The sequence below is a fragment of the Kogia breviceps genome, chromosome X (assembly GCF_026419965.1).
Source record: "Kogia breviceps isolate mKogBre1 chromosome X, mKogBre1 haplotype 1, whole genome shotgun sequence".
NCBI classification, from domain to species: domain Eukaryota; kingdom Metazoa; phylum Chordata; class Mammalia; order Artiodactyla; family Physeteridae; genus Kogia; species Kogia breviceps.
Window position 1 is genome coordinate 58554057 of NC_081330.1, and position 13896 is coordinate 58567952.

At 34.5% G+C, this 13896-nt stretch overlaps 1 protein-coding gene across 2 annotated transcripts in view; it reads right to left on the reverse strand.

Moving 5' to 3' along the window:
• The window catches only part of DACH2 (dachshund family transcription factor 2), a 640028-nt gene that overhangs the window by 381936 nt on the left and 244196 nt on the right, over positions 1-13896 (reverse strand). For both annotated transcript variants that reach the window (XM_067024263.1, XM_067024264.1), the window contains exon 3: positions 12912-13024. In XM_067024263.1, coding sequence (XP_066880364.1) covers positions 12912-13024 — 113 coding nt within the window. The remainder of the gene's footprint in view (positions 1-12911; positions 13025-13896) is intronic.

Below are 13896 nucleotides of genomic sequence, written 5' to 3' on the forward strand. Positions count from 1 at the left end.
CTTTAAATGACACATTAAACAAGATGGACTTTATTGATATTTATAGGACATTCCATCCAAAAACAACAGAATATACTTTCTTCTCAAGTGCTCATGGAACATTCTCTAGGATGGATCATATCTTGTGTCACAAATCAAGCCTTTGTAAATTTAAGAAAATTGAAATCATATCAAGTGTCTTATCTGACCACAATGCTAGGAGACTACATATCAATTACAGGAAAAATTCTGTAGAAAATACAAACAATGGAGGTTAAACAATACACTACTAAATAACCAAGAGATCACTGAAGAAATAAAAAAGTAAATAAAAAAATACCTAGAAACAGATGACAATGAAAACACGATGACCCAAAACCTATGGGATGCAGCAAAAGCAGTTCTAAGAGGGAAGTTTATAGCAATACAATTCTACATCAAGAAACAAGAAACATCTCAAATAAACAACCTAACCTTACACCTAAAGCACTTAGAGAAAGAAGAATGAAAGAAACCCCAAAGTTAGCAGAAGGAAAGAAATCCTAAATATCAGACCAGAAATAAATGAAAAAGAAATGAGGGAAACAATAGCAAACATCAATAAAACTAAAAGTTCGTTCTTTGAGAAGATAAACAAGATTGATAAACCATTAGCCAGACTCATCTAGAAAAAAGGGGAGAAGTCTCAAATCAAAAGAATTAGAAATGAAAAAGGAGAAGTAACAACTGACACTGCAGATAGACAAAGTATCATGAGAGATTACTATAAGCAGTTACATGCCAAAATAATGGACAGGGGGCTTCCCTGGTGGCGCAGTGGTTGAGAATCCGCCTGCCGATGCAGGAGACACGGGTTCGTGCCCCGGTCCGGGAAGATCCCACGTGCCGCGGAGCGGCTGGGCCCGTGAGCCATGGCTGCTGAGCCTGCGCGTCCGGAGCCTGTGCTCCACAACGGGAGAGGCCACAACAGTGAGAAGCCCGCGTACCGCAAAAAAAAAACAAAAAAACAAAATAATGGACAACCTGAAAGAAATAGACAAATTGTTAGAAAAGCACAACCTTCCAAGACTGAACCAAGAAGAAACAGAAAATTTAAAAAGACCAATGACAAGCACTGAAATTGACACTGTGATTAAAAATCTTCCAACAAACAAAAGCCCATGACCAGATGGCTTCAGAAGCGAATTTTATCTAACATTTAAAGAAGAGCTAACATCTATTCCTCTCAAACTCTTCCAAAATATAACAGAGGAAGACTCTCAAACACATTCTGTGAGGCCACCATCACCCTGATACCAAAAGCAGACAAAGATGTCACACAAAAAAGAAAACTACAGGCCAATAGCACTGATGAACATAGATGCAAAAATCCTCAACAAAATACTAGCAAACAGAATCCAACAGCATATTAAAAGGATCATAGAGCATGGTCAAGTGGGGTTTATCCCAGGAATACAAGGATTCTTCAATATACGCAAATCAATCATTGTGATACACCATATTAACAAATTGAAGGAGAAAAACCATATTATCATCTCAAGAGAGGCAAAGAAAGCTTTCAACAAAATTCAACATCCATGTATGATAAAAGTGCTCCAGAAAGTAGGGATAGAGGGAACTTACCTCAACATAATAAAGGACATATATGAGAAACCCAGGGCCAACAGAGTCCTCAATGGTGAAAAACTGAAACTCTTTCCACTAAGATCAGGAACAAGACAATGTTGCCCACTCTCGCCATTATTATTCAACATAGCTTTGGAATTTTTAGCCACAGCAATCAGAGAAGAAAAAGAAACAAAGGAATCCAAATTGGAAAATAAGTAAAGCTGTCACTGTTTGTCAATGACATGATACTATACACACAGAATCCTAAAGATGCTACCAGAAAACTACTAGAGTTAATCAATGCATTTGGTAAAGGAGCAGGATCCAAAAATAATGCACAGAAATCTCTTGCATTCCTATACACTAATGATGAAAAATCTGAAAGTAAAATTAAGAAAACACTCCCAGTTATCATTGCAACAAAAAGAATAAAATACCTAGGAATAAACCTACCTAAGGAAGCAAAAGACTTGTATGCAGAAAATTATAAGACACTGATGAAAGAAATTAAAGATGATACAAATAGATGGAGAGATATACCATGTTCTTGGATTGGAAGAATCAACATTGTGAAACTGACTATATTACCCAAAGCAATCTACAGATTCAATGCAATCCCTATCACACTACCAATGGCATTTTTCACAGAAGTAGAACCAAAAGTTTCACAATTTGTATGGAAACACAAAAGACCCTGAATAGCCAAAGCAATCTTGAGAAAGAGAAACATAGCTGGAAGAATCAGGCTCCCACACTTCAGACTATACTACAAAGCTACAATAATCAAGACAGTATGTTACTGACACAAAAACAGAAATATAGATCAATGGAACAGAATAGGAAACCGAGAGATAAACCCATGCACATGTGGTCACCCTATCTTTGATAAAGGAGGCAAGAATATACAATGGATAAAAGACAGCATCTTCAATAATTGATGCTGGGAAAACTGGACAGCTACATGTAAAAGAATGAAATTACAACACTCCCTAACACCATACACAAAAATAAGCTCAAAATGGATTAAAGACCTACATGTAAGGCCAGACACTATCAAACTCTTAGAGGAAAACATAGGCAGAACGCTCTATAACATAAATCACAGCAAGATCCTTCCACCTCCTAGAGAAATGGAAATAAAAACAAAAATTAACAAATGGGATCTAATGAAACTTAAAAGGTTTTGCACAGCAAAGCAAACCATAAACAAGACAAAAAGACAACCCTCAGAATGGGAGAAAAGAGTTGCAAGTGAAGCAACTGACAAAGGATTAATCTCCAAAATTTACAAGCAGCTCATGCAGCTCAATATCAAAAAAACAAACAACACAAACCAAAAATGGACAGAAGATATAAATAGACATTTCTCTAAAATATATATACAGATTGCCAACAAACACATGAAAGAATGTTCAACATCATTGATTATTAGGGAAATGCAAATCAAAACTACAATGCGATATCATCTCACACTTGTCAGAATGGCCATAATCAAAATATCTACAAACAATAACTGCTGGAGAGGGTGTGGAGAGAAGGAACCCTCATACACTTTTGGTGGGAATGTACATTGATACAACCACTATGGAGGACAGTATGAAGGTTCCTTAAAAAACTAAAAATAGAACTACTATATAACCCAGCAATCCCACTACTGGGCATATACCCTGAGAACACCATAATTCCAAAAGAGTCATGTACCACAATGTTCATTGCAGCTCTATTTACAATAGCCAGGACATGGAAGCAACCTAAGTGTCCATCAACAGATGAATGGATAAAGAAGATGTGGCACATATATACAGTGGAATATTACTCAGCCATAAAAAGAAATGAAATTGATTTATTTGTAGTGAGGTGGATGGACCTAGCATCTGTCATATAGAGTGAAGTAAGTCAGAAAGAGAAAAACAAATACCATATGCTAACATATATATATGGAATCTAATACAAAAATGGCTCTGAAGAACCTAGGGGCAGGACAGGAATAAAGCTGCAGATGTAGAGAATGGAGTTGAGGACATGGGGAGGTGGAATGGTAAGCTGGGAAGAAGTGAAGAGCGTGGCATGGACTTATATATACTTCCAAATGTAAAACAGATAGCTAGTGGGAAGCAGCCGCAAAGCACAGGGAGATCAGCTCAGGGCTTTGTGACCATCTAGAGGGGTGTGTTATGAAGGGTGGGAAGGAGATGAAAGAGGGGAGAAATATGGGGATATATGTATACGTATAGCTGATTCACTCTGTTATAAAGCAGAAACTAACACACCATTGTAAAGCAATTATACTCCAATAAAGATGTTAAAAAAAGAAAAAAAACACAAACAAACAGCAAGGTCCTACTGTATAGCACAGGGAACTATATTCAATATACTGTGATAAAAAAATCTATCTATCTATCTATCTATCTATCTATCTATCTATATATATATATATATATATATATATATATATATACTGTGATAAACCATACTGGAAAAGAACATGAAAAAGAATATATATATATATATATATATATATATATATATATATATATATATATATAGAGAGAGAGAGAGAGAGAGAGAGAGAGAGAGAGAGAGATTTACGTATAACTGAATCACTTAGCTGTACAGTAGAAATACAGAAAATGTAAATCACCTAAACTTCAGTGAAATATTTTTTTAAAAAGTCAACATCCATTTATTATAAGAACTCTCCACAAAATGGGCATAGAGGCAACAAAGCTTGACCTAATAAAGGCCTTATACGACAAGCCCACAGCTAACATCATACTCAACAGTGAAGAATTGAAAGTATATCCTCTAAAATCAGGAACAAGACAAGGATGCTCACTCTCACCAATTTTATGCAACATAGTTTTGGAAGTTCTTGCCACTGCAATCAGACAAGAAAAAGAAATGTAAGGAATCCAAATTGGAATGGAAGAAATAAAACTGTCACTGTTACTCTGCAGGTGGCATTATAATATATATATAAAATCCTAAAGATACCACTAAAATACTGGAACTCATCAGTGAATTCAGTAAAGTTGCAGCATACAAAATTAATATATAGAAATCTGTTGCATTTCTAGACACTAACTGATCTATCAGAAAGAGAAATTAAGAAAACAATTCCATTTACAATTGCATTGTAAAGTATAAAATGCCAAGGAATAAATCTAAGTAGGAAAAGACTTGTTCAAAGAAAGTATAAGACACTGATGAACAAGACTGAAGATGACACAAACAAATGGAAAATATACCATGTTTATGGACTGGAAGAATTAATATTGTTAAAATGACCATATTACCCAAGGCAATCTACAGATTCAATGCAATCTCTATCAAAATACGAATGGCGTTTTTCATAGAAGTGTAATAAATAATTCCTCATTTGAATTAGGATACAAATTCTAAAATTTGTGTGGAAACACGAATGACCCCAAATGGCTAAACCAATATTAAGAAAAAAAATTACAAAACTGGAGATGTCGCACTCCTGATTTCAAACTATACTATGAAACTATAGTAATCCTATCTGTATGGTACTGGCACAAATACAGACACATATATCAATGGTACAGAATAGAGAGCCCAGAAATAAACCCACACACTTATGATTGATTAATCTATAACAGAGAATATAAGAACATACAATGGTGAAAAGACAACCTCTTCAGTAAATAGTGTTGGGAAACTTAACAGTTACTTGCAAAGGAATCAAACTGGATTACTATCTCACACCATGAGCAAATATAAATTCAAAATGGATTGAAGACTTAAATCTAGGACCTGAAACTATAAAACTCCTAGAAGAAAACACAGGCAATAAGCTCTTTGACATCGGTTTTAATCAAATTTTTTTTGATACATCTCCTTGGGCAAAGGAAACAAAAGCAAACTACACATGGGACTACATCGAAGTATAAAGCTTTTGTACAGTGACAGGAACTATCAACAGAACGTAAATGTCACCTACTCAATGGGAGAACATATTTTCAAAGGATATATCTGATAAGGAGTTCATATCCAAAGATATACAAAAAATTCATACAATTCAACATCAAAAGAACAAACAACCTGATTAAATCTGAGTAGACGATTTTCCAAGGAAGACATACAGATTGCCAACAAGCACATGAAAATATGCTCAACACCATTATTCATCAGAGAAACTCAAATCAAAATCACAATGAGGTATCACCTCACACCTATCAGGATGGTTATTATGAAAAAGACAATGAAAAATGAGTATTGGCAAGGATGTGGAGAATAGCAAACCCCTTTGCGTTGTTGGTTGGAATGTAGTTGGTGTAGCCATTATGGAAAATAGTATGAAGGTTCCTCAAAAAATTAAAAATAGGACTACCATATGATCCTGCAATTCCACTCCTGGAGATTTATCCAAAGAAAACAAAACCACTATTTTGAAAATATATTTATACCCCTATATTCATTGCAGCATTATTTACAATAGCCAAGATATGGAAGAAACCTATGATCCCATCAATAGATGAATGCATAATGAAGAAGTGGTATACACATAAAATGGAATACTACTCAGCCATAAAAAATAATAAAATCCCATCATTCAGGACAACATGGATGGACCTTGAAAAGTGTTCTTTTGTAAAACTTAAAGTTTAGCTACCTACATACACATAGACACACATTAAAGATTTGGGAGTGCTTAATAAAGCACTATAAAGCTTATCATCATCATCATCACCATCATCATCCTGTAAGGTTTGCTTAAATTCCAAGTTTTCTCCTCTATCTACATTGGAAATAAGCAATGGCTTTTGCTCTATGAGCCATCAATATAATACAAAAACGATTCACAGGCATCTAAAACAATTGGGTGGAGACATTTTTAGGTTAGGATAATTATAATATATATAGAAAAAAAGCACTAAAATATTTAAATAGAAATCAGTGTTTTGGAAACCCAGATTTAGCTAATATAATGAATGAAGTTCCTGTTATTAAAGTGATGTAACTAATCTTTTGTTTAGTGGAGAAACTGAAATTGTATGTTAGTCTAAACTCTATATTAGAAAATTTTAGTCATTCAACTCTGGCTCCTATTAGGCCAAGGTTTCTTCTTGGACACATGAGAAATAAAGAAAATGCAATGACATAAAAGCAGTTACCATTTGTGTGACATGAAGCATGCTTTACAATATTACTCACTGAAAAAGTCAAAAGTAGTCACAGAAACAGAAATGTCTTAAGTTGACCATTAAAAAGGTTGGTTTGGTTCTTTCTAGATACATCTCTCCTGTCTTACATTCACAGAAAAAAGGCCTACAACCACTCTGTCCTCCTAATGACCACTTCTTAGCATCCAAGCCAACTGAGTAAGAATATGAAATGCATCTTGAAAAGGGAAGGGTGCTGATTCCAATCATGCTATCAGGCTTACTGGCATTATACCATATCATGAAGCTAACATCTCACTGCAAAGACCTGGCAGGATTCTACTTATGGCTCTGCCAATCCTGAGTTGATTGTTGTAGCTACTATTACAGGATTGGATAGTCACAGGCTCAGTTTCCCAGGGAGTTGGATGACAGCTGAAATTCCTAAAAATATTTTGTCACAATAGAACTCGAAGTAAAAAAACCAAACAGGTGAAGAATCTGCTATCTTTTAAAGAGTGAACACTACAGGAATTTCATTTGAAGCACTTTATTACTTCCTTGTAAGTTCTCAGTTTAAATCTCCCTCAAGCCAAATTCCATGTCTGTCTGTTTGAAATGGTTCATAAACTGAGGAAAGGGGAGTAGTAATATTTTGGGAAATTCAAAGGCACACATGACTAATCCATGCTTTGAGTGTGATCCAAGGATATCAGCACTTCTCCAGATCTGCAGAGAAAGATGGGGATAAAAGTCCTTCTTCTTTTTCCCTCTATACCCCAAAATATTTTACAGAAAATACTAGGTAATAGGATTATTTTGTATTAATGACCTATCAGGGAATTAAGACACACAGATTGTACAATAGAAACAGAGACAGACACATGAGATGAGAATATCAGTAGTGCAATATATGAAGGCAAAAAAATTAAATTTCATCATTTTGTAGTAACTCAATAAAAGGCTGGATGGAATTTGAGAAAAATCTGACTCACAAAATGAATTTTATTTCAATGTGTTGTAATGTTTTCTCATATTGTTTGGTGCAGAACAGATGTTCAAGAAACATATGTTAATGAAAAGACAACCCTCAGAATGGGAGAAAATATTTTCAAAAGAAGCACCAAAGGATTAATCTCCAAAATATACAAACAGATCATGGAGCTCAATATCAAAAAAAACAAACAAACCAATTAAAAAATGGGCAGAAGACCTAAACAGACATATCACCAGAGAAGACATACAGATGGACAAGAAGCACATGAAAAGATGTTCAACATCACTAATTATTAGAGAAATGCAAATCAAAACTACAATGAGGTATTACCTCACACTGGTCAGAATGGCCAGCATCAAAAAATCTACAACAATAAATGCTGGAGAGTGTGTGGAGAAAAGGGAACCCTCTTGCACTGTTGGTGGGAATGTAAATTGATACAGCCACTGTGGAGAACAGTATGGAGGTTCCTTAAAAAACTAAAAATAGAACTACCATATGACCCAGCAATCCCACTACTAAGCATATACCCTGAGAAAACCTAATGCAAAAGGACACATGTACCCCAAGTTTCATTGCAGCACTGTTTACAATAGCCAGGACATGGAAACAACCTAAATGTTCAACAACAGATGAATGGATAAAGAAGATGTGGTACATATATACGATGGAATATTACTTAGCCATAAAAAGGAATGAAATTGGGTTATTTGTAGAGATGTTGATGGAGCTAGAGTCTGTCATACAGAGTGAAGTAAGTCAGAAAGAGCAAAACAAATATATATTAACGCATATATGTGGAATCTAGAAAAATGGTACAGAGGAACCTATTGCAGGATGGGAATAGAGACGTAGACATAAAGAACAGATATGTGGACAAAGGAGGTGAAGGGGAGGTGGGATGAATTGAGAGATTAGGATTGACATATATACACTACTATGCGTAAAATAGATAGCTAGTGGGAACACGCTATAAAGCACAGGAAGCTCAGCTTGGTGCTCTGTCACTACCTAGATGGGTGGGACAGGGGTGTGTGGGAGGGTGGTCCAAGAAGGAGGGTATATAGGTATCCGTATAGCTGATTTACTTCATTGTACAGCAGAAACTAACACAACATTGTAAAGCAATTATACTCCAATTTTTAAAAAGAGACATGTTAAATGAAAATCATGAATTCATATACATTTTTATCTATAGACAGATATTAATTGATGATACATACAGATATACATACATACTATATCTCTTGGTCTATAATTACATAGATATAATCTCTAAATGGATATCAGACAATATTATCAAGAATAGCACCTGTGGGTCCTATCTTAGTGAAAAAGAATTATCATCAGTAATTAGTATGTTGATTATATGCATGGAAATTAATTTTTGAAGTAATTTTTAGATACCTAAGTACATTTAAATTTCCCAAGTATTTTAATGACCCTACACCAATGCGCGCGCGCACACACACACACACACACACACACACACACACACACACACACATTTTTATTTATACTTTTCATTTGTTAAATGAGATACGTTTATTAATACCAGAGGCTTTAGCATAGCCACTCTTTGAATTATCTCAAGATCTGAATTAGTGGGGTTTGAATGAATCAGTTTCCATTATATAGAGGAAATATAACGAAGAGGAAAATAAACATCTTTGAAATGGAAAAATGATACACATCAAAAAAGGAAATAAAATCACATAAAGTAGAAAAATTGAAATACCTTTATGCTAAGCAGATAAAACAATATGGTATACCTGATATTATTCTGCATTTTTAAGAATTTACACGTCAAGATATCTGAATAAATAGAGAACTCTTTTCAAATCTAAGCATGATGACTTAACCATTTCTAAACTTTTTACTTGCATTTTTTTGCTTGCAACTGTTGGGGGGAAAATAACAATTTAAAGGTAAAAATAATATACGAAAACATCATTATATTTAAAAAGAGATGTCATGATCATTGTATTTTGCTACCCTTAGACCCCATTTTCAAATTGCAAATGCAAAGAAATAATATAAACAAATGGAGAACAAGTTTCATTTACTTAGGCAAACTCAGCAGGGTTCAAAGAGGCTTCTCCAGACATATGACATTGAAACAGAAGGTAACAGCAGACTCTCATCAATAATTAATTTGACAGTTGTATGTAAAATTATACAGAGCTTTAAAATATTATCTCTTTCTTTACAAAAAATATGTTGAGACATAAGGACCTGAAACAGGAAAATACTGTAAAGCATTTTAATAATCATTTGGGAAATAAAGGATAATTCTTAACCCATAACAGATCATATTAAAAATATCAACTGAATTCTTCAAAAGTATATTTAAGTAAAATTAATGAAAGTTAAGTTTGTAATGGATAGTAAGTGCAATGCCAAATATGAAACTTACTGATAGCTAAATTGAAAATTGATTCTATCTCAATTATCTTTGCTAATGGAGGAGTGAAGAAGTGTGTCTAATGCAAAATAATGCATAATCCCAGAATTATTTCTACTTGGCTTACAGAGCACTTTTCTTCTTATATGACTGTGAGTAGGATATCCTTGAGCATGTAAAATAAATTAATGTAGTCTAAAAAGACAAATTACTATAAAGCTGTGCAGATTCCTCTTCCTTCCCGTTTAATGATTTTTCTACTGTCTGCCATTTAGACTGAAGTATTCATGCCTTTCCCTACTCAACCCTTTATCTATCTCTATCATCTCATTCTAGGCACAAGCAAAGGGTTATGAATTGAGGAGTCTTTTTTTTCCCAATAATTCTCATTGTAGTAAATCCAAGTTATAAGATGGAAGGCCAAGGCTCTAATCCAAGGAAGGAGGCTCTTTTATCTTGTAGGAATTGAAAACATACATGACAAGTAAATTAGGAGGGGATGAAAACCTCAAACTGGATTTTAACATTTACTATAAGACATCATGATGATGAGGAAAAAGTATGGGCCCTGGACGTTAAAAGACCTGGGTCTGAAATCCAGTTCTGCCACTCAGTTGCTCTGTAACCTCAAGCAATTAATTTAAACTCACTGAGCCATACATTGTTTACTTGAAGAATGAAGACAATATTCATAAGGTTACTCTAAGATTAAATGAAGTGTATATAAAACACTTAGTACCCATGTCTGGTACATAATAGAAACAATATATATTACAGGTTTTTCTCAACAGGTAAGGTAATGAAGTTTACTCAAGAGTACATTAGTCTCAAAGCAATTATAAAATCTTTTTTTTTTCCATCTACACAGGATACATCTTTCATCAGGACACAGATCTGATTATTTACATGGTACTGATTCTAGGCTCTGTCAATATATTCTAGAAGTCAATAAATAGATTATCATTTATTGAGCACCAAGGTAATATATTTCAGGCACTGTTATGCCCTCTATATTCATTTATATGCACAGGTCTGCTTTCTTCTGTATCAGAATTTGTTTATAAATATTTAAAGTCTAAAAAATCATTATCTAATCCCCAAAGCCTGAGTCTCTTCCTAAATTCTCTATCTTAGCTAATGACATAATCATCCAACTTATAACCTAGGCTAGACATGAATCATACTAGATTTCATCCTCTTGCTCTCTATTTTGATCAGTTATCAAGTATGATTAATTCTAATTATGAAGTAACTATGAATCTCTTTTCTACTTTATTGAATTCTCCTCAATTCAGGTCCTCCGTATTTCTCCCTTCATTGCTACTTACCTCCAACAGCAATTGTTTTTAAAGCATTTACTCAGTTACTTATCCGTGGTTCCTTTTACCTACAGCAGCTTTTATTTTTTAACAAAATCCTATATGAAATAGAACATGTAAAATTCTGAGGCAGAAGTGGGGAACCTAGAAGTACTTCCCCAATCCCATGTCAGCCAGTAAGGAGAGTCCTTGAAAGACCCTTTGGAAAACCATTGGTCTATAGGGAAAATCCTAAACTGTTAAAAAAGATAGCTTCACAAGCTGGTTTTTCCCACTCTTTCTATCTCTACCTGTATCTCCTATAAGTCTCCTATCTTAAATCTCTGCTCCAGTCTCTTCCACTTAATTGCTATTCCCCCTAGCATACCAGGCCCTTTCTCATCAGTGTATATCTGTCTACAGAGGATGTTTTTCCTCTGATTCTCCATCTGTCCAACACTCAGCCTATAAGACATAACTCAAATCTCTATGAGCATTACCCAACTTAACAAATTGATTTAGTTGCTCCCATTCTGTGATGTTATAGCACCCTGTATGTACTTGTATTATAGTCTCTATCATACTTTAATGTAATTGAAATTATTAGTTTACATGACCTTCTCCCTAATTCTACTGTGACAAGGACTACTACTTATATAATTTTGCATTATCTAGGACCTAATACCCAAAACACATTAGGGTTTTTTAGTTTTATGTATCATTGAAGATACAAAGATCATATTGTCATTAAATACATTTTCTACCACATAGTAGCTTTAATGATTTTTAAAGGTTCAGTTAGAGAAATAGCAAGCTTATTTTTTTCAATTGTTTTTTTTTTAAGTTGAGGTATAGTTGCAAGCTTATTTTTAAGTGTTTTATGTGCTTTTCTTTAGAGAATCAAAAATGCAAATTTATGAGACTGGTATTTTTAGGGGAGTACTGTTTATCACAGTGTTCGATGAAAAACACTGAATCATTATTTAAGACAATGACTAGTTGCACTTTCTTCTTTTCTAATCATAAGGTACTACCAGGGATGATGCATATTATTTCTACATTTTATCCTAGAGTCATAACAAGGAAAAGATACACAGATGCCCAGAACTTTTGAAAACAAAAGGAATATTATTGAGACATATCAACAAGCAGGTATACTACATCCCATAGGAGGCTTTGAGAAAATGCTTGTTTGGCCAGTACCCCCCACCCCGCCATTTCTGCCCACAGTACACAAAAACATACATACATACACACAATAAGGCCTTGAAAGAGATTTCTTACAAGGAAATGACAATTAATTTTTAAGTCATGTCCATTTGATTTGAGTCACTGGAGTAACAAAACTGTTTTCATGAATACTCAAAAAAATTCAATAATGTAACCTCTAGTAGAGCTTGAAAACCTCTGAAGGACAAGGCAGTTAGATCAATATTTGTTCATTTCAAATGCTGGGCAGTATGAAGAGACAAGGCTGATCATCGGATGGATTTTATTACCTGTCGGAGTGATAAGTCCTGGTGATAAGAGGCCTGGGACTGAATGGGGCAGAAGGCGAGCATTGTCTTGCAACACTCCCAAAGAACGCTTAGGAGGCCTGCCAGGCCTTGAACTGTTGAAAAACAGACAAAGATAGGTTAAAATATGCTCTTTGGAAATACCATCACTTGCTACATTTGCCTAAATCTTGTTTAATTTCCAAGAATGATAGAATTTTATATTAAAGACTATTTTCATTGATTACTAAAGGACCAATATTTTATACTAAACTTCCAAAATAATTATGGCAAGCATTAAAACAGTAAGAGATCAATTTCTAGTTTAGATTCTATTTACAAGCCAGCACTTTGCAATACAGCTTACCTGTTGTGAGAAACCCAAAGTTACCCCCGCTCTTAAAGCTACACTTGATCCCTGGTATTAATACATGCAACTGAGATCTGAGATAGGGGGTCACAGAATTAGGATTGTATAGAATGTGAAGGGATTAAGTCTCTGCTCAGAATGCCAGAGGTGAGGGGTAAAAAGCTGATATGTAGAATAAGACCTGATGTTTACTAGCATTTCCACAGCTGCTGGGAGCCCACAAGGAACAAAGAACCCCTGCCCTCAGTAGGATTTTTTCCTATTATTTAAACCAGGCTGTATAACCAGCAGTACACTCTCTTGGAGTGGCTGTACTAAGGAAACCTGCCACCTTTGCAATCTAGGCTGTTTTTTCTCACAGATTGATTGGTATTTTTAACTGATGAGTTAATGCTAAACTTAAAACATTAACCTAACCTATTCTATTTGTACATTCTTCATCCAGGTGTGAACAGTTTGCAGTTGTAAATGCTAATCCATAAAATAATGAAATAGAAAGTCAGTATCAGGCTTCCATCTTGTACCCTAACACAATCAGTGTACTGAATATATCATTTAGAATCTGTCACCACATGAACAGACTTATAAGTCACTGAACATTAGGATCAAGTCATTCTC